The sequence below is a fragment of the Pimephales promelas genome, chromosome 18 (genome assembly GCF_988280905.1).
Source record: "Pimephales promelas chromosome 18, fPimPro1.hap1.1, whole genome shotgun sequence".
NCBI classification, from domain to species: domain Eukaryota; kingdom Metazoa; phylum Chordata; class Actinopteri; order Cypriniformes; family Leuciscidae; genus Pimephales; species Pimephales promelas.
Genome location: NC_142786.1, coordinates 6,158,357 through 6,180,341, shown reverse-complemented (window position 1 = coordinate 6,180,341; position 21,985 = coordinate 6,158,357). Strand labels below are relative to the sequence as shown.

At 35.2% G+C, this 21,985-nt stretch overlaps 2 protein-coding genes across 2 annotated transcripts; both read right to left on the bottom strand.

Moving 5' to 3' along the window:
- Positions 1–5,540: 5,540 nt before the first annotated feature.
- Positions 5,541–17,816, bottom strand: LOC120483546 (nuclear GTPase SLIP-GC). The gene is made up of 18 exons (XM_089122874.1): positions 17,694–17,816; positions 15,288–15,320; positions 15,123–15,191; positions 14,675–14,982; positions 14,349–14,564; positions 13,357–13,551; positions 11,345–11,523; positions 10,763–10,793; positions 10,357–10,440; positions 10,159–10,261; positions 9,902–10,038; positions 9,633–9,806; positions 9,396–9,553; positions 6,735–6,858; positions 6,454–6,562; positions 6,109–6,242; positions 5,939–6,023; positions 5,541–5,845 (listed from the first exon to the last, which is right to left on the bottom strand). The coding sequence occupies exons 2-18, from the start codon at positions 15,298–15,300 to the stop codon at positions 5,790–5,792; spliced, it is 2,175 nt and encodes a 724-aa protein (XP_088979000.1). The 5' UTR covers positions 15,301–15,320; positions 17,694–17,816; the 3' UTR covers positions 5,541–5,789.
- cks1b (CDC28 protein kinase regulatory subunit 1B) lies at positions 17,564–20,730 on the bottom strand. The gene is made up of 4 exons (XM_039678614.2): positions 20,595–20,730; positions 20,245–20,318; positions 19,833–19,960; positions 17,564–19,737 (listed from the first exon to the last, which is right to left on the bottom strand). Exons 2-4 carry the CDS (start codon positions 20,301–20,303, stop codon positions 19,685–19,687), a joined length of 240 nt encoding a protein of 79 aa, XP_039534548.1. The 5' UTR covers positions 20,304–20,318; positions 20,595–20,730; the 3' UTR covers positions 17,564–19,684.
- Positions 20,731–21,985: the final 1,255 nt, after the last annotated feature.

Below are 21,985 nucleotides of genomic sequence, written 5' to 3'. Positions count from 1 at the left end.
ATTATGTGTTTTTTTTTTTTTTAATACAGTGTATATTTTTTTCTTGATTTACCCTGAAAGAATGGAAGTGAAATGTGACAACATGCCCCATAGGTTGTAACATTGTAACATGTGAGGGGTACATTGTAACATCACATTATGACAGCTTAAAATGCTATCTCATCTAATCAAAAACATATACAATTCAAACCAAAATATTTTCTTAATAAAATGCAATTATTAACTTTTTCATATACAATTCAAACCAAAATATTTTCTTAATAAAATACAATTATTAACTTTTTCATATACGATAATGGCATTTTTTAATAATTAAAAATAAACTAATTTTTGAGTTTGATGACAAATACACTGGAAAACACAGATATACCGCATAGTTCAAAACAAAATAATAATTAATAATTTCTGAACATTGATTCTCAGTCTTTATTTACATGTTTCTCTTGTTTTCTCAATAGAATTCATAGCATATTTCTAATAGGGGCACATTGAAACACAGTGGGACAACATGCCCCCAACTGCACAACTGGGGTTTAAACCCTGCTAGTGTCTTCTGCTAGTTAGCGAAGCATTAAAGAACTATATCAACTGTTAAACAACAGATTGGAGATTAAAATAATATCAGATTTGTCTAATTTTAAATAAACATAAAAAATAGAAATGAAAAATTAGCTTAAGTAAGAAATGTACTTTTGCTATGGTTAAACAAATGTTCAATATCTTTGAAATTTTGGCACAATTATTTCTCTATGTAGTGTTGAAATGGCAACTAGTAAATACACCAAGTTTTGTCATGCCAGCATGTGTGGAAATATTTAAAACAAGCGTGTTACAACTAGCCCCGCGTTAATTTGTGCCCCGCGCTCCCCTACTTCACAAACTCTAAGTACTGTTTGAAGAACATGAACATCATCAGCTGTAGTTATGTTGTTGATTCACTCTAGTTTGCATATTGTTTGCATTTGCATTTGTTTGACTTATGACCGGTTTTGTGGTTCAGGGTCACATTTATGTGCTTAATAAAAATAAGCTGCAATTTTACTTATACTATGGTTAATAAGGTGTTTGACTGATTATGTTTGTTGTTTTGGCAATATCCTCTTTTGAATCTGATACCCCTCTTTTTCTTTTGCTTGATTTGTAAATAAAAACTTTTTTTTTTCATGAAATATAATATGGTTATTTGGGTTGTTTTGAAACAATTCTGGGTCTGGAGACGGGGTAGCTTCATGCTGTTGTGCACTCCTTTGACCGCCATGCATTTTTGTTTTACTTTAATGTGTAATATGTTTTTTTTTAAACTTGATTCTTTATCAAGTGCTTTTTTATTTGTAAGAGGTTACTTCACAACCTATCACCACTTTTTGAGGAACATAATGAACATCATCAGCTGTAGTTTTGTTCTTGATTCACTACAGTTTACATTTCTCTTTTATCTGTCCTTTTAAAGCTCTGTGTTTGCTCTTTAGTCTGAGATTGTGCACACTAAAACCTCTAGTTTTAAAATCCTGCACCATCACTTCCCGCTTAACACGTTTAGATTCTTATAGAGCAGAGCAGAGTATGCATAATATCTATAAAGTGCTTTGCAAAGTGCAACCAAAATAAAACAATATAAAAAAAAATTAAAAGCCCCAAAATAAAATCCAGTCAACTAAAAGCTTGTTTAAATAAAAGTGTCTTGAGTTGGAAAAAAAATTCTGTATCTTTTAACATAGAACGTTGGCTCAACGTACCCATCCTTCTAACCACCCTCCATTTCCCCCCAATATCACTTCCCGCTTAACACGTTTAGATTCTTACAGAGCAGAGTATGCATAATATCAATAAAGTGCTTTGCAAAGTGCAACCAAAATAAAACAATATTAATCAAAAATGTAAAAAAAAAAATTAAAAGCCCCAAATAAAATCCAGTCCACTAAAAGCTTGTTTAAATAAAAGTGTCTTGAGTTGGAAAAAAAAAAATCTGTATCTTTTAACATAGAACGTTGGCTCAACGTACCCATCCTTCTAACCACCCTCCATTTCCCCCGAATACCACTTCCAGTTTAACAAGTGAAGATTCTTACAGAGCAGAGTATAATATCAATAAAGTGTTTTACAAAGTGCAACCAAAATAAAACAATATAAATCAAAAATTAAAAAAAAATAAAAGCCCCAAATAAAATCCAGTCAACTAAAAGCTTGTTTAAATAAAAGTGTCTTGAGTTGGGGGAAAAAAAAAGAATCGACAGAGTCGACCACACGGAGGGACTTAGGCTCCAAAAAATCTGTATCTTTTAACATAGAACGTTGGCACAACGTACCCAACCTTCTAACCACCCTCCATTTCCCCCGAATACCACTTCCTGCTTAAAAAGTGTAGATTGAGCAGAGTATGCATGTCAATAAACCTGTAACACTGTGGTATACTCAAGAACAGGCTGAAGACTCAGAAGATGAAATCCAAACAACACTTTAATAGTAACAATAGTAATAGTTTTAAATAGTTTTAAACAATTTACTAGTAATTGTAAAATCACAACGTGCTTTGCAAAGTGCAACCAAAATAATAAAACAATATAAAATCAAAAATTTGTTCAAAATTTGTTTATATTGTTCAATATAAAATAAAATAAAAAGCCCCAAATAAAATAAATTCAACTAAAATCTTGTTTAAATAACAGTGTCTTGAGTTGCCTTTAAAAAAAAAGTCGGCCACACGGAGGGACAGGATCTCCAAAAAATCTGTATCTTTTAACACAGAATGTTGGCACAACGTACCCAACCTTCTTACCTTCAGTGTTGAAATCCTGGTGTTAAAGGGTTAGTTCACCCAAAAATGAAAATTAAGTCATTAATTACTCACCCCCATGCTACCAACCCCGTAAGACCACAAATGAAGATATTTTTGATTAAATTTAAGAAGTGGATCACTGCTACATAAGCTGCCTAAGGGATTGAAACTTGACGGCCCAGAAAGACATTAAAGAAAATGTTTAAATATTCCATGTGACAACAGTGGCTCAAGTATAAGTTTATCGAGCGACGAGAATACTTTTTGTGTGAATATGAATTTTACCACGTTAAGTAATTTATATTAACTGATCCAAATTTTCATAGTCAATTATAACCAATTATTATTGATTATTAATATTTCATAGAGTTAATTTGTTACAGAGGGTAGTAACTAATCCTGGATCTACACAGTGCATTAAAACATTGTGGAGGCTGGGCACTCTAACAAGGAACCCTTGATAAGGGATGATAGCAGAGAGGCCTCATGAGAGTCCTTCAACCTTAAGGGATAGCTACAGTAGGTTTGGCTCTGGGCTAGAATCAGGGAGGCTCAAAGGGAGCCTACATCGTAATGATCTTATTTATTGCTTGATAACGATACTTGTTAGCAGAAGTAGACTCAGATATCGGTGTGCTCACAGAAATACTGTGGGCCCGTTTTTTCCTACAAACATTAAATTGGTGGACGCCATCTCACGCTGAACAAAACCTGTTTGAAGCTCTCATGCACATTGGCCTCACTAGAGATTTCTCTATGAGATGATGCCAACCTGTACATCACTGGGTAAACAAGATTGGCTCCACCTACTACATAACCCTAATGACTCTGTCACAAGAGGAGGCCTATGATAAGTTATGTAAGCCTACCTATAAAAAAGGAACTTCAATATAATTTCAAACATACCTGATTCCATGAAAACAGTTTTACTAGTGCCAGGAATTAAAGATAAAACTTGTAAAATATCTGGGACAGAAAACTATAGGCTAATTGAATTGTCAAGTTTGATCTCAAAAGTATTTGAGCGAATCCTCATGGATGGGCTCGAAGAATATTTAATAACTACGGAAAATCAATTTGGCTTCAAAAGTAATCATGGTACTGATCTATGCATATATTCATTAAAAGAAGTGGTTAGTAAGTATTATGGACATAAATCCACAGTTTTTGTGTGTTTAGCGCAGTCTCATCCCAAGACGTCATATATAACTGACGTCTTGGGACGTCTTTTGACCATACGTCAACATCCGCCTTTTTAGGGTACCCTTAAATGTCGGTTAGATGACATTATCGGATCCTAACCCTACCCCAGACCTAAACCTACCCCTAAACCTACCCCGTCACCTGACTGACGTTAAAGGTAAAGCGTCAGTTGTATGACGGCCCGGGACCGTCAACTAACTAACCGACGTTTAAGGGGGCCCTAAAAAGGCGGATGTTGACGTATGGTCAAAAGACGTACCAAAACGTCAGTTACATGACGACTTGGGATGAGACTGTGTTAGTTTTTACTGTACATGCATCTGGCTTTTGATCGAATCAAGTTATCAAGTAATTAAGTTATTTATAAAATTGCAATAAGGGTTTCCCCTTATTTGATAAGAATTTTACATTTTTTGGTATATAAAGTAAAGTAAAGTAAAGAAAAAAAAAAACTTTATTTTCATTCTTCCATATACTTGTATACAGCTGAACGAAATTTTGTTTCATACGGGCCGAGGTGCATATGCAAAAATAAACGACAACAAATCACAACATCCTACAATAGACAGTGTAACACTGGCCTCAGCTATTTACATGGTACACACCATACATAATTACATAATACAATACATATCGTCTTACCTTCTGCGGTAACAACCATCTCCTTTGTTTTATCTTTTATCTAGAGATAGAGTTGTTGTGGCACTAGCGTAACAGTTGTTCCACCTCCTCTCTGCTTCGTTGTTGACGCTGATGCGGCCTACCACAGTTGTATCAAACTTAATAAGGTTGGATTCAGACTTGGTAGTGCAGTCGTGGGTGAGCAGCGTGAACAGCGGTCGGCTGAGCACACAGCCTTGGAGTACATTGAACCCTTTTTAACTTTTTTCTAAGTATTTAGCCTTATTTGCTCATTGTGGATGTGATTTAACATTATATAGTTTAACTATTCAACAAATAATGAATGTTTGAAGAGATCAACCATGACAGTTGTGACTGTGAGGACCAGATGATTTTCAACATCATTAATGCAAAGGTATTAGTGCTGGTCCTGATGCTGCAGAACCTCCTGCCTTCTTTGGCTTGAATGTTATGGGTGGATGATGAGTATCAAAGCCAATATCGCTGTAATAACACTAATGATTTAAATACAAAATTATATTCATGGACACATTTTGTGTGCTTTCTTAGCAAAGTTAATAATTAAAAACATTTCACATTTATATTTGTAAGCAGTCATTGTGAATAAAAATATGCAAAGCAGATGTCTGTTTTTATTGTTTATTGGCAATTAAAAAAAAATCGATTAAAATTAAAAGATTTTAATGATTTAATATTTTGCTTAAATGGACATTCCTAACCTAAAAATCACCAGTAGACGGATGAAATGCATTCACTTTTATGCTAAATAAGATAAAGAAATTTTAATTGCAAAAAAATAAATTGAAAGAAGACTCTTGCTTCATTCCAATCTAAATGCATCACCAATAAAGTTTCTAGAAAATAGGACAGCTGTGATAAGTACTTTTAAATGGCATTTCCATTTATTGCTGTAACGATAAAAAAAAGTGGCAAAAAGGGCAATAAATCAACACACAGTTTGTGCATCATGCAGTTTTCACCTAAAATAAAACACAATGTTCAGAGAAATTTTATGAAAGTGAATCATTTTAAAACCACTACAAATACCAATGTGAGTAAAGCAAGAAGATTTGTATAATGTAAAACTATTTAAAACATTTACTGAAATTCATGTTACATGTTCATCTGTTAGTTCTTCATCTTTTGGGCCTTTTGTTGCTTGATGACCTCAGTTTGACAGTTGCTCTGCAAGTCTCTCCAGCTGTTCGATCTCTCTTGAGACATCTAAAGACACATATCAGAGAGTGAATGATATTAATTAGTCAACTCTTCAAATTTGTAAAAAAATTTTGTTTACTTTAAACTCTTGTTTCTTACCCATCATTTTGACATAGCTGGTTTTTGACAGTGAGAGATCCATTGATTTCTTTAGTCCAAATTCAAGAAAATCCTTTATCTGCAGCTTTACACAGAAACAAGAGAAGATTCAGCTTGACTTTAGTCATTGTCCAACTATATGATCTTCTTAATAAATATGATATCAGTACCTTTAAATTGTTGAAATTTTTAAGCATTTCAATTTTTGCCTTGTTGAACATGTCATGTTTTATCTCATTGACTGCGGTTATTAGCAGTTCCTGCCTTTTCTTCATGGATCCGATTCCAGTCACTGCTGCAGCTTCTAAAATAAGAAACCCATGGTTTTTTGTGATGGGAAAAGATGAAATGTTGATGTGTTTTATCATGGCCTTGTGTTTCTAGTAGTGATTGTTTCCAAATGCTCCCTTTAACTGTATACAATGACCTTGTGATTAGAATAATTGTTTTGCAAGCCCACATAACTGTTAATATAAATAGTTAGTGTTTTAATGTAACTTTTAATGCCCGCTTACGTTCATAGTAAGAAGACATTTCCTTCTCAATGGTTGTTTGGATTAATAAGTAGATGTCCTTCTTTCTATCAACAACCACTCTTTTGAGTGATGTCTTCAGATTAGTTTCCTTTTAAAATAGGGGAAAAACATCATCAGAAAAGTGTCAAAACTAAAAGAAAAAAAGATCAAATAAAAAGAAATAACAATGTCCCTGCTTACTTCAGTAATGACGGGAGTAAAAACTAACCCAGGGTCGCGTTAAGACCCCTGAGTAACAACAGGAGGTAAAATGAACTCACCACTGTTTTGATGAAGTTCTGAATGTGATGTAATATGGGAGATCCACGAGAAGCAGAGTCACTCTGGATGATACTGAACTTGTCAATCTGTTCTTGCACTGACTTCCCTGTTGTTCCAGTCACACTGAAGCCAAGAGAAAACATAATAACGTAAACGTGGCGAGTTTCATTTAAAAACTGTCTACAGAATATTGTCGTCACATCCATAACAGGGTTTTAGTCACATCCATAACGTTGTTTTTTCCACATAATACACTTCATAAAACTATAGATATTTTAAACATTGATATTTTTATGTTCAGCTAAGACCCCTTCATCATGTGGATAGCAATATTTATACATTGGATTTAAAAGTTCACAGGCTTCAAAGGAAATCAAACAGTATACCAAAAACTCAGTCATTTCCTGTCACATTCATGATGCATGCATATTTTCCTTTTTTGGGGGTGCGCTTAAATATATTTTAGAAAAACATATTTTGCCTGTCAATTCCCCAGATTGGGTGCTCTGATGCATTTCCAATTTAAATATTGTAAGAAGTTTTTTTTTTCTGAGACATTTCCGCTGTCATTATGAGTTCAAATTTCACATCCATAACGTTGGAATTACCTTTGTAATGATATAATGTAATACAAGAATAGAACTCAGTATAGCCAGTATAAACCCAGTTATATGTTCGTCCTGTCTAAAGCCCGGAACACACCAAGCGGACGCCAACGAACTAGCGCTGATGAAAGCAGACTGTGTTGTCGCCTCTCGTCGAAGTAAAAAGCTGCACTTGAACACACCGAGAGAACTGCAGCCGACTGTCAGCTAGAATGCGCGTTGTGCGCCGGCGTGTAATGAGCCAACTGTCTATTTCTGCAGATATATTAGTCTATTAGTTTTGAATATCAGTCCTGCTAAACACTTTATTTATTCCACTCCGCTCACGTTAAAGGGTTAGTTCACCCAAAAATGAAAATTAAGTAATTAATTACTCACCCCCATGCTGTACCAACCCCGTAAGACCTTCGTTCGTCTTCGGAACACAAATGAAGATATTTTTGATTAAATTTGAGAGCTGTATAACTACCACATTGGCTCCTAAAGGACTGCCTCTTGACGGCCCAAAATGTTTAAATATCCCAAGTGACTACCGTGGCTCAACTATATGTTTATCAAGCGACGCGAATACTTTTTGTGCGAAAAAACAAACAAAAATAACGAGTTTATTCGACTATTTCTTTTCTTCCTTGTAGGCCAGAACGAGACTTCCTTAGATTTCCACGACGCATGCGCGAGAATTGCGATCTGCTCACACCAGCTTACACCACTTCAGATCGCAATTCTCGCGCATGCGTCGTGGAAATCTAAGGAAGTCTCGTTCTGGCCTAAATTAATTACTTAATTTTCATTTTTGGGTGAACTAACCCTTTAATATTGAAATATTCGCCAAGGAACACTCGGGTAAGAAGACGTAACATAAGAACAGCCTTCTATCTTTACCGTTTTGACTTCTTTGCTTGCTGTTTTGCTTTTATTCTTGTGCCTGACTCTTTCACTAAGCTGAACAGCCAATCAGAGTTCTCTCTTTCCCCAACGGCCCGACGCCGATTCAACATGTCGAATCAGGCGAAACAAAGCCGACGAGGACTATTTTTAGCCAACGGCACGGAACCGTGCGTATCACACTTAAACCTAAGGAAAGTTAATTGGCCTTAATTGGCCGACGCACAAAATCTACCTGACGTCCGACCGTCGGCTTGGTGTGTTCCGGGCTTAAGGCTGTGTGAAATCTGGAATTGACAGCATGTCAGAAGTGAATCATTTACTCAACCGGTTCATTCAAATCGTGAATGAATTCGTTACGAAACACCGCGGTGTTACACGGTTCTGCTGTGGCTCATTAGCAAAATAGAACATTATTCATAATATTGTGTTTAAACCTCAAAATTAACTTCTTCTTTATTCAACTGTTTTATAAATCAGTTTCACATTTGCAGTCAGGAAAAACAATGTTCTTCACATCTCCAATAATCAGCTGAGTGTCTTCTTAAATGTGCACTGTGTAATTTTTAGCAGTGAGGTTGTGAATGGCAACCAACAGAAGTTATGGTGGCCGACAGGAAAAGATGTCATCATCTGAGACTGTAGAGAGTAGCCGATTAAGCAATGAGGTCTCTTTGCAAATATAAATGAAGGTTTACATTAGGTTTACATTTAGGTTTACATTATTATTACATTATTATTTAAAATATATATTATTGCAAATATTATTGTTGCTTGTTCATTATTATGTCAGTGTTTTACTCTCTGACTTTAGCTTGCTTCTTTGCACGAATAACAACGGCTATTGTTGTTAGCCACGCAAAATGGCTATTCCAATGTTAAGGGACCCGCGCGGTGTATCTAGATAAAAATGGCTCATTCTAAGGTAATAAAAACAGGTTCATTATGTAAGGTCACCACTTTACACCATTAAAAACATAGCCTATATATATGATATTGCATTTCTGCCAACAGATCCTCCTAAATATTACACAATGCAACTTTAAAAGAGAGCAACCTTAGGTCAGTATTTGAAAGCATTCGTGACTTACAACCATTTGAGTTTGAATTTTCACATTTATGCTCAAAATGATTACCGGTTACTAAACAGAAAAATAAAATGAAACTTACGGGAAAATCAGATTGAAATATTCATTAATATATTCTTGCAAGTGTTTTGCCAATTGCCTGTTCAGATCTATGATTACGTCCCAATTTTTTGACCAGTAGCATCCACCGTTCTTGCACAAAGCTTGAAGGATTTTATGGAATCCTCTTTTATCAATATCCTGTAAAAAACAAAAATACCAATGTCATTAAAAGGGTAAGAAAATTGTGATTCACTTTGCACATTACAATCACACTTACAGGGGCTACAATTGCTTTTGTGGAAGCAACACATAATTGCACTGATTCCTCCACTCCCCTTGAGAGAAACTTCTCCAGATTAGTATAAATGGTGTCAAAACGACTGTCCAGTTCATTCAGTGCCTTCTTTAGGTTATTTTCTAATTCCATGCAGACTTTGACTTTTGTCTCCTCCTGAAACACATTTACACAACAGAAGTGAACTATAAATAATGTATATTGGCTGCATTCTAAAGACACACATGTACATCAGTAGTTCAGACTCGTACCGTTTTCTTGTCTCTATCCAGCTGGACACTTTGGATCAAGGACAAAACTCCCCTTGCTTCATTGACATAATCACTGGTCAGCTCTCTGTTAATGTTCTTGTTAAGAATCCTCAGATCATCCCGTAACTTTGTGATTTCTAGAAGGGTATGACTTTGATCAGTCCTAGTTTGACTAACTACAAATTGGCATTTAGTTCATGTATGATTTTTTTGTATTTTTTACTTGAATAATGTGGTAGTTTGGTACACAGGTTTACCTGTTTCACTAGGTCCCAGAATTAAATCATGTTCGAAGAAGGCATTGGAACTTACAGTGAAGACATTAAGAAAATTATCATCAGTGGCAGTGCTGAATCTTTTCTAAAAAACAATAATAATAATAACAATAATAGATAAATAATATTATATCATATATTACCAGAAATTATTAAAAATGGTCGAATTTAAGAAACTACCTTGATTTCAGAATTTTCAAACTTTTCTTTGACTCTTGTCTTGGCATGTTCATTTCTATGAAGTATGCACACCTTTTTCTGATCCTTTTGAGAATGATAAAAACAACAACATATTAATGAAATGTATAATACCAGTATGAAATGTAATACAATTGTTGATTATACAAGCTGTATATCATTACTGAATGTAGAAACTAGCTGTATATGTAAAACATTGACTTTTTACATTGACTTTTCAACTTGAGCTGGAACACTAGGTTGACTATGAAATGGCAATTAAAAAAATATGCTTATTTTCAGAACTTTCTAAAGGTATTTGTTTTACTTAATCTAAATAAAAAATTATCTAAATAGAAAACTTATATAAAGAAGAAATATATGCTATACAGTTTAAGATTTTCCAAACCTTGTCTTCTGATATAGCAAGCCGTGCAGATCTAAAAAGAAATATTAAAAAGACAGTGTTTTTTTGTTTTGTTTTCTGAATAGCTTTTTAATTCTATTTTGTATTAAATAGCTGTGACAAACAGAAGCCGTATAAAGGGGTGCTTTTTGTAACATTTTGCAAACACTTGACAGACCACTCAACCATTCTCCAAAACAAGAGTGTCCAAACTCTGTCCCGAGGGCCACTGTCCTTCAGAGTTTAGCTTCAACTTGTCTCAACACACTGGCATGGAAGTTTTTAGTATGCCTAGTAACACCTTGATTAGCTGGTTCAGGTGTGTTTTATTGGTTGGAGTTAAATTCAGCAGGATAGTGGCCCTCCTGGGGCAGAATTCGACACCCCTGCTCCAAAACATATCAAGAAAACTGAACATGCAAAATGATTGACACAATTCCTGACTGGCCAAAAAAATGGCCTATACGGTTCCCTCTACGTTGTTGAGACACAGAGAAAAGTTGATTTATCTTTAATACCTACTTCAGTGACATCAGCCAGTAAAAATTCCGGCACCTTTAATGGCAAAGAGATTCTAATTCTAACCTTTTATAGGCTACTGGATCGATCACATCGGTCATTGTACAGATGAAGTTGATTCTTTTGCATTCTCCTCCTGGTCCCAGTTCTTCAATGCAGTGCTTTAAAATCCCCCAAGGGCCACTGTCAGTGGTTGCTCGATTAATATTACTTACAATCCACACAAAAGAGCACTCTCTCAGTTTCTAAAGGTTTGGAAATAGTGATTTAGAAGACATGCTTTTAGTTTTGGAAAAATGATCCATACAACTTTTTTACAGTATACAGACAAAGCATTATTAAATCATTTACTTGTGGTTTGTGATGCAGCTGTTGGGAGATCCAATTACAGTTGGCTGCTTTATTTTTTAACAAAAGTTTCTTTGCAAACAAGCCTCATTTACAACACAAAATGCTCCAAACAAACTTATAATTCGCTCAAGGACAACATTAAAATAAACCACTTTTCCAGGATCCTTCTGAAGTATGTACAGAGACACAAATAAGCAGTTTGAACGGGGTGCGTAAAAGCAAGTGTTCTTTCACTTTATACATTTTTCCTGTTGTCGACAGATTCAAGTGGGTGTGTGTATGTTAAACCAGAGACTATTTATATAGAGACATGCCACTTCCTCAATCCTTAATACAAATGTATAGGGAAAACCCGCACAACACCCCTATGGTAACACCAAAGATGGCGGTTGTATGCAAATGCCCCGCCCCTCCCGCTGGACAGCCAATCGTCTGCTTTTAACAGTCAAGCTGGGAAACATTTAAATACGTTACTGTTTGAAAAGGCGGCAGATTTGATATGCAGTGTATGTGTACGTTGTGTAAATATCAGACTTCCCAAGTCTTCCATAAGTTCCGGGTGTCTCCCGCAGATTGATAGAGGCTCGCTAATGCCTGCAAATTAGTTCAAATCTCCCGGAATCTAAAGCGACCGAGCAAGAGCGCACACACACTGTGTTTCAAACTGTGCAGCGCGCGCGTGACAGAGAGCGAGAGAACCCTTGCGCATGCGCAGTAAAAGTATAACCTGTGGGAAAATGGCGTTTTAAACCCTATTTTGAGGCAAAGTCATCAAAATTTTTCAGCGATTTTTATTATATTTTACTGCTGTTTCTATACATGCAGTTTTTATGTCCCGGTGACCAGTGAAAGTGCAGATCTGACTCTCTGCCCATTCATTTAGATAGGAGCCTGGTCTTGTTAAGTCCGAAATAGCTGCCTGGAGGCGTTGCCAAGATGGCAGCCGAGTGGCATGACTTGCCTGAAAGGACTTTGGTTAAACTGAATGTGCATCTGTATGCAGTGTAGACAGCGTCAGTGATTATAATGGGTTCTATTTGTTTTTGATGGGACACTCACAGCCGTGTTGGCACGTGTCAGCTTTTAAAGACCGAACGCCAGTGGGTGGGGCCTATATGGTGCGATACTATTGGTCGATGTCTTGCCCTACAGGCAGTCATATGTTAATTTGTTTGCCCGCGTGACATCACAGATCCTGGAATGTCAAAAAGAGCCATTATTTTAGCTTGATATAATAATGCTTTGTGTGTAAAGATCTGGACATGTTAAAGAGTTAAATTACCCCAAAAAAAACTCACCCCCATGTTGTTCCAAACCTCTATGTGTTTATTTGTTCTGCTGAACACAAAGGAAGATATTTGAAAGAATGTTTTAATCAAACAGATCTCATTCCCCATTGACTACCATAGTAGGAAAAAATGAGATCTGTTTGATTAAAACAATCTTCCAAATATCTTCCTTTGTGTTCAGCAGAACAAATAAACACATAGAGGTTTGGAACAACATGGGGGTGAGTAAATACTGACAGAATTTTCATTTTTGGGTGAACTAACCCTTTAAGCTATGAAATTTGCAGGATGTCTTAATGGTACAAAGACCTCTTAAATGTAAAAAAAAAAAAAAAAAGGAGCATTTTGTTTTTAAATTTAATTTCTCATTGCCTGACCCGCAATACTGTGTGTATTATTCCAAATGTTCATTGGAAGAAAGTGCAGTAATATACGTACAGATTTCCACTTGTCATCTCTTAACTTGTTGCAGTCTCCAGTGCCAGGAATATCAACAAGCACAATGTGTTCCAGGAGGTTATGACAATCTGGAACCTTAAAGGTCACACTCTTCACAAGCGGCCAGTACCAGCCACCAGTACTGGATTCACTGTGGAGAATGTAAGATACAACTTCACTGGAAAATTTAGAGACCTGTGGAGAAAATAAGCAATGTTGGATTCTAATTCACAAATTCATATTACTTTCAATGTCATAAGCCATCGAGCATTAAAGGGTTAATTCACCCAAAAATGAAACTTCTGTAAGTAATTACTCACCCTCATATTGTTCCAACCCCGTAAGATAGGTTAGGTAATCGATATCTCACAAGCCAGAAAACTTAGTAAAGACATCGTTAAAATAGTGATTGTAGTGGCTCAACCCCAAAAGCGACGAGAATAGTTTTTGTGCGTAAAAACAAACAAAATGAACGACTTTTTTATTCCACTATTCAGTATGCATAATGTAACAGCGCATCGCTTCTGGGTTGTACGTCAGAACGTAGGCTCACGATTGGCCGACGCTGGTCATGTGTGTGATGATGTCCAATAGTAAGCCTACATTCTGACGTACAACCAAAAAGCGCTGCGCTGTTTCATTACGTGAACTCACTAAGAGGCCCACACAGAAGAAAATGAATAGTTGAATAAAGTCATTGTTGTTTTTTATGCACTAAAATTATTCTTGTCGCTTGATAAACTTAAGGTTGAGCCACTAGTCACTTGGACTATTTTAACAATGTCTTTACTAACTTTTCTGGGATGGTAGATATCGATTACATAGCAGCCTATGAAGGAGTGAGCCAGCTCTCAGATTTCATCAAATATATCTTATTTTATGTTCCGAAGATGAACGAAAGTCTTACGGGGTTGGAACATCATGAGGGTTACTGACAGAATTTTCTTTTTTGGGTGAACTAACCCTTCAACATATTTAGTTTACAAACTTACATCGTTGTTTGAGATGGTTCTCTTATTAATAGACAAAAAGTCTTTAATCTCAGCAAATTTTTCTTCTTCATGTAGCTCTTCTAATGTTTTCTTGTCTGCATCATCTCCATACAGCGCAGTGATCTTTTCTACAGCAATTTCAAACATGTCATCATCTCTGTCCTCACTTTCATCTGACAAAACTCTGAAAAGATCTCTGAGCTCTTTCTCCCACTCCTGCAGAGGGACAATACAGAAAATAAGGCTTTTTTCCCTTCCTGTCTGATTTAATAACATATTTATGAAGAACTATCACCGTATAGTAAAACGAAAACAAATAAGGAAACCTCATTAGAGTAGAATTCAATCTCTGCTGTGTAGTTGGAGTCAGTCAGATTGGCTTCCACCTGAGTAACAACAGCAGTACAGGCACCAAAACAACCAGATGGCAGTAGATACCTTGTCCCCAGGACTGCACTTAATAGGGAGCTCTTCCCTTCTCCTGATTTTCCAAAAATCCCAATGGTTGCCTTTTTGCTGACATTATTCATTTCATTTATCTTTGACATGATGTCTCTGTGCATAATGTCTGTGTGGACCAAGTTATCAGTGACTCTTTTCATGATTTTCTTTGCCTTCAACTTGATCTCCATATCTGTACATGAAGAAGATAATCAAAATGGGGATTATTTAAAGCAATAAAGAAAAATTGTGCAGACCTTAATCTAGGCAACCAAGTGATTTGTTACTTTGGAAGTTCCAGATTAAGTGTAAACAGATTCAGATTTTACTTGCCTGTCAGCGGTGACTCTATGCTGGAGTCAGAGTCAGAATCAGATTCTTGATCACGCTTTCTTTTAGTACCTGCGAGAGAATTAATTCCACTAATTATATTTCTTCAATCACTGACTGCAAAGCAAAGACACGATTTTTATTTATTTATTTGAGAAACTTTCATACCTTGGCTAGACATAGTGAGATCGATGGAAATACCTGGAGAGGAAAAAACACTGGGATCAAGCACATGGTCTAGATGTATTAACCCACTACATACCCCACTGTTATGCTACTTTTTATAGCAGAAATGGAACATTATTTAGTCCACATTTATAGATTTTATCCAATTACACTGTAGAGATTCTGTATATTCAATTTACAGCTAAAATGGTTTGACCTGATGACTGTAAAACGTTTTGCTTCAACATTGTTTCATTATCGATGTAATTTTTTTAGCTTTTATTAATTTATTTTATATTATTACAGATAGAGCATAGTTAATGAAACTTAACCCACAAAAATACATTAACTAACAGCAAGCTTTTCCAATTTTAGCAAAATTTCTGAACTATAATACTTTTTCCAGATTAATGTCTGTGGAACAAGACACTGCTATCGATTCAGCAACATTACATCTACCTGTTCAGACTCAGCTTTGGGGTGTGGACGTCTGGCTAAGACATTATGAAATCCAATGAAACACTGTGTTTATCGAAGAAATGATTAAAAAAAATCATCTGAGTCTGAAGTTTTATTTGACCTCATATACAAAATGTATCATCATTATTATCTTTATTTATAGGGCTACTGAGCTTTAGTCCACCAAAATACAGATATCACAAATAATTTAAGTAAAAAGCACATGAAGTGAAAGCACAAATTTCTATTTGTCCAGCAGGCCAAATGGAGATGAAAATCTAAAGACTAAAGATTTCAAAGACAAAGGCAAAGGATTCAGGACAGGTCTAGGTAAATGAGAATATACTGTGACACAATATGACCTTGTTTTGTCTGTGCATCTCCAGATTTTCTGTTTATTTAAGTGTGTAGAAATAATACATTTAATTTAAGCTTGATTGCATGTTCTTTTGTACATGTTCACATTATTTTTGCAAAACTTCTGGGGGTTTTTGACCTCAAACATGTAACTATATCTAGGTCACTCAACTCACTTGCAGTGATTCTCCTCAAATAGACATATAAATTATATGTTATAAATAAATATATATTATATATATTATATGATATAATATCCCCTCTATATTATCTCAGGGCTAACTTATTCTGGTCACTATCGTACCTCCCTATAGTCCTATGGTGCAGATAATAACAATGCCTGATAACAATAAGCCATGGTGGGGCAAGTTATTGCATTCAGTGCACCGCATCCGGTCCTGCTATGGACCCTCACGGCCCACTCTGGGGACTGGTTGGCATCCTGGTACTAGGGCTGGGTAATAAATATCAATTTCTCGATATTAATCGATTCTCATTTTTACGAACCGATATCGATTCTTAAATCTCAAGAATCGATTAGTCATCCTGTTTCATTTGAATGAATGGAAACATTGTATCGCGGCTGCGCGCATCCAAAAAATCGCAATAATCTTTGTCCTTTGTTACTATTGATATGAAACAAAGTCTTAATTTTCAAATTACGTCCATTTTCTTTAGCAATTCAAAAACATAAATAACGTTTTGGCGCTGTGGCGTGAGATCGCTCTGGCGCAGCTCAGCAGCGCTGATCTCTCTTCCGGGTTAATAATACCAGTTACAGCGCGAAATAAACATCAATGAGCATCTGAAAGTGTGTTAAAAAACAGAGTACAACTTATCGAAATCCGTATCATGTCACATTGATTCGCTCAATCAGCGTTTCAACCGTGGAAAGACGTCAGTTAAACAGCTTGTAATCAATGTCATGTATTGTCATATTTACCTCAGAAAACCCACATAAACTCGTTAGTCAGCTAGAAAAAATAACTCTAGTGAGGAGCATTTTGCTAAATATACCATATTACATATGCATTATAATCTTAATGTTCTTCAATATTTAATGTATATTTGAATAAATCTGGCAAGTTTTTATGACAGCCACCATTTAAATGTTTATATTTCAAATAATCTTCTTATTATAAAAATAAATAGGCTAAAAGTGTAATTTAAGTGTTTGTATAGCTACAAAACAGTTCATTATTACCTTCATATTAGGCTAATGAAGCCTATAGGCTACAACTAGACTCCCATAGTTTACAGCATTAGTTAAAAGATTTGATTTCCTTGAGAAAAATGGCAATTTATTGTAACTGATATGCAAAATAATCGATATCGAATCGAATTCCAAGCTTGTGAATCGAAATCGAATCGAATTGTGAAATTTGTCTCAATATCCAGCCCTATCTGGTATCACCAAATGGATTTTTACTTGAGAGCAATGAACAGACCGGGACAATGTCATGGAGGAGGTGTTTATATTTTATTTCGTTATTTTTGCAGAGAAAAGAAAAAGCTAAACACAATTCTCTCTACAAGCATATATTCTGGGAATTCTATTGATCAGAATGTACAATCAGAGAGTAAAGAGCTTACCCTGCCCTTCGTCTTTGTAGATGTGTCTAAGAAACGTCGAGTGTATCTTGCACCTGAAGCACCGCTTTCCTACTGTTTGTTGAGACTTGTGTGTTCTGCTCTCATATTCCAGGAAGTGCCTAACAGAGCTACATAACGCTTCTTATGCAGTCAGGTCAAGTAAGGTGACAACATGCACATATGCAAATATCTGCAATTGCGGTTTCCTGTATCAATGTAATATGCGTTTTTCATTTTGTTTTATTGTACATTTGAACAGATATCTATCTCTCTACATAATTAATTTGGCAGTTCACACACAATAATGTCTATTTCACCCTGAACCTGAAGATATATTTTCACATAGGAAGTAAGTGTGAATCTGACCACCAGTTTCTCCTTGTTTGTTTCCTGACTATGCTTTTCTTTTTTTTATGATTTAAACCGGAGAACACTTAAAGGGTTACTCCACCCAAAAATGTATTTAATTCATTAATTGCTCACCCCCATAAGACCTTCGTTCGTCTTCAGAACACAAATGAAGATATTTTTGATTAAATTTGAGAGGTGGATCACTGCTACGTAGGCTGCCTAAGGGATTGAAACTTGACGGCCCAGAAAGTCAATGAAGAAAATGTTTAAATATCCCATGTGACTACAGTGGCTCAAGTATAAATTTATCAAGCGACGAGAATACGTTTTGTGCGAAAAAACAAAAAACTTTTTGTTCCCTTTTAAAGCTCTTTTTGCTCTTATAAGCTGAAGCAAACAAAGAGCATACACTTATACTGTAGGTAAAGTACAGCTGCATGTAATGCTTGTCATAAAACAAAAACAATCGTAAAGGTGAGTCATGTCACTATGTACACCATTAAACAGAATTGCAACCATTTCTATTTTTAATATATTATCAGTCAAATGTTATACATATTGTGGGAGTTTTTAAACCAGTTTTGAATAAATCAGTTCAGCTGCTTCCTATGAATGTTGAAACAGATATTTGTACAAACAGTTATTCTTTTAAAGGGAAAAAAATAGTTTAGTAACCTTTCCACTATTGATTGACCTTTCAGGGCCACCAATAAATGCATAAAGTAAAGCAGAATTCATGGAAACATAGGCTTGGTAAGTAGTAATAATAAATATATGTGCAGTAGAAAATTGTGCACCTCTCAATTAAAGGGACAGTTCAACCAAAAATGAAAATACTTTCATTTAATCACCCTTATGTCAAACCTATAAGTCTTTCATTCATCTTTGGAACACAAATGAAGATATTTTAAAATGAAATCGGAGATTTCTGTTTCTCCATTCACCATCAACGCAACTACCACTTTGACGCTTCAAAAAGTTCATAAAGAGATTGTAAAACTAATATGAAAACATATGCATTTAGTTTTTCTGAAGAGACACAATCACATTATATAAATAATAGATTATATTAAGGCTTTTATTCACATATAAACATTGATCAGCAAACATAAACAGAAGCTCAACCACTCGCTTGACTCGCAAGAACAAACCTCATTGGTTCTTGTGGAAGTTTAAATGTGATGAATGTTTATATGCGAGTAAAATCCTAAATTCAATCTGTTCATCATATAACATGATTGTGTCTCTTCAGAAAATGTGGACTAAATTAATAGGGTATGGATTAGTTTTACAAAGTGTCAAAGTGGCAGTTGCGTAGCTGTCAATGGAGGGACAGAAATCTCTCAGATTTCATCAAAAAGATCTTCATTTGTGTTCAGAAGATGAACAACAGTCTTACGGGTTTGGAACGACACAAGGGTGAGTAAATGACAGAATTTTTTCATTTTTTGGTGAACTAACCCTTTAAAGCAGAGATTAGGCAATTTAATAATCTGACCCACAGAAGAGTCTACAATGAATGCAGAAATCAGAAGCAGCACAAATGATATCAACACCATCTTATTTGGGGTGTACCCAGCATCTTTCAGACATCTTCAGACTGTGTCCATCCATACTACAGAATCCCAGTGGTTTTGGGGTCAATGGGATTGGACAGTGGGTAATGGGCGTCTGAAGAGCAAGATATGTGGTTCTATAAAAAAAAGAAGTCAAAAACATGAACATTTAGTGAAACCGTAATATCTGAGAACCGTAATGTTCTTGACACCTACACACACACACGCTTACCAGGCTGATGGATCATGTAATGCACCCATCCTTGACTCTGCTGAACACCCAGGTTCCTCCATTCTGTCTCTGACATGAGATGGGTCTTGGGAACTCTTTTAGCGATATCTTTAGGAAGCATGACATGCCTAAAAATGAATGGAAAACAAAACAGCATATTCCACTGTAACCACATTATGTCTATTATGTCATTTTAATAGCTCAGAAAAGTAGTACTTGCATATCATATTTATGAAAAACTTATGAATAATTTTCAACGTTTAATTTCGTCTCATTTGTGACTAAGCACTGGAACTCTATTGTTATTTTTTACATGTACAGCACTGTGGTCTCTGAAACTGCTCAACATAACAGCGAAAAACAATAATTGTAAACGGTAACGTAACGTTAGATGGACTGAATGTTTGCCTACCTGTACTCGAATTTCTCGTCGTCATATTTGTCAGAGTAATAAATCTGCTTGTGGGACATGGCGTGATGTTGTTTCTAGATAATAAACAGATGGACTTGCATGTCATACATTTTAAACCAGTGAACTATTGCTTTTTCATTTTAAAGGACAATGATGGATACCAGTTTTATTTCTATAAATGAATATATTTATTTATACGGGAATTATTAGACTTTACCTACAGTGCTGCTAGCAGCTCATATCACTTTTGCTAATGAACGCAACAGCAAATCCAACATTATCATGGACTATTATATTTATAACACTCATTGTTTCTTATTTCTTGAAAATGTAATAATTTTGGTGTTTACCTGTTCAACTGTTACTTTCGTTTGAGTGTGAAAGCTATTTTATCCAAACGCAATTTGCTAAAACAACCAACAATTACGTTTCACTCACTGGCGCTTGAATTTCCCTCTATCGAACTCTAATCCCACCCATAAGCGTTCGAATGTTTTACAAGTCATTTCTTATTGGCCAAGATGTGAGGACGTCACTTACGTTTCACAAATAAAAGTCTCTATGGTCACTTTCAGTTTTCTGGCAAAATGTACTTGATTTTATTGTTGGAAATGTTGATGAAACGTTTTACATTACTGTGGAAAGATGTAATACTATGTATTATTTACATTACATTTATTTATTTATTTATTTATTCATTTCTACAGATAAACAAACTCTGCACTTTTATCTTTTTTCTTTTATCTTTCTTTTTTTGATGGCTAAATTTTACATTCATAAATGTAAATTTTCGGGGGGGGGGGGGACCATAGACAGTAAAAGAAGGGGAAAACATGTTGTATTGCATTTAAAAATTGCCGTCGAAGAAACATGTACACTCTTTAAAGTATTCATTTAATACGGTTTATACCTCCCCCTAGCATTTGAAATTGGATGGATTGTTTGTTTCGATATTTCTTCAATAAAATAAAATGATAATAATAATAAGACTAAAAACTTTTTATTTATTTTTTCCTTATACCCTTTTTATTCTACATATTTCTTTATACTGTTATTATAACGACACAACCAACAAATTAACTGATTACGAATTAAAGAATGCTGGAAGTGCATACCATCAATGATCTCTAGATGGCAGTAAAACCTAATCTATGAAAACATCAGACGAGATAAATTTAGCTCTGTTTATGTATTCCCAGTCCCAAGATTGGGAATAATAAGATTTTAAGATTTAAAAAAAAAAAAAAAAAAAAAATTAAAGATTTATGTTATGCATAATATACCCAAGGATTTATGTATCTATCTACGCAGGAGTCAAACATATTCACAATAACGATTACAATAACAGTTTGACTGTGATGTCTTACATATCTGTTGCCAATATTGATTAAATAGTTGGTTATTATCTGAGATGTCTGTAAATGCATTAATATTTTTTGTGGATAATGAATGAAATGGTAACAACATTTCTAAAGCATATAGGAAAAGAAATTGGGCTGTTTGCTATTTCAATTTTGGGTGGGTTATACTATATACTATACGATACTACGATGAACATGAAGCCTCTGCGCTTTGGGGGATGAAAAAACGCGATCCTTCTAAAAAGGCCTAGCTAAACCAAATCAACCCAAAGACAGTGAAACATGAGATCCTGGAAGGATGTAAATACACATCGTCTATACATCAATAAAATGCAATGATAATGTTCATGTTTGTTCTTGATTTTAATATAAAAAGCTAA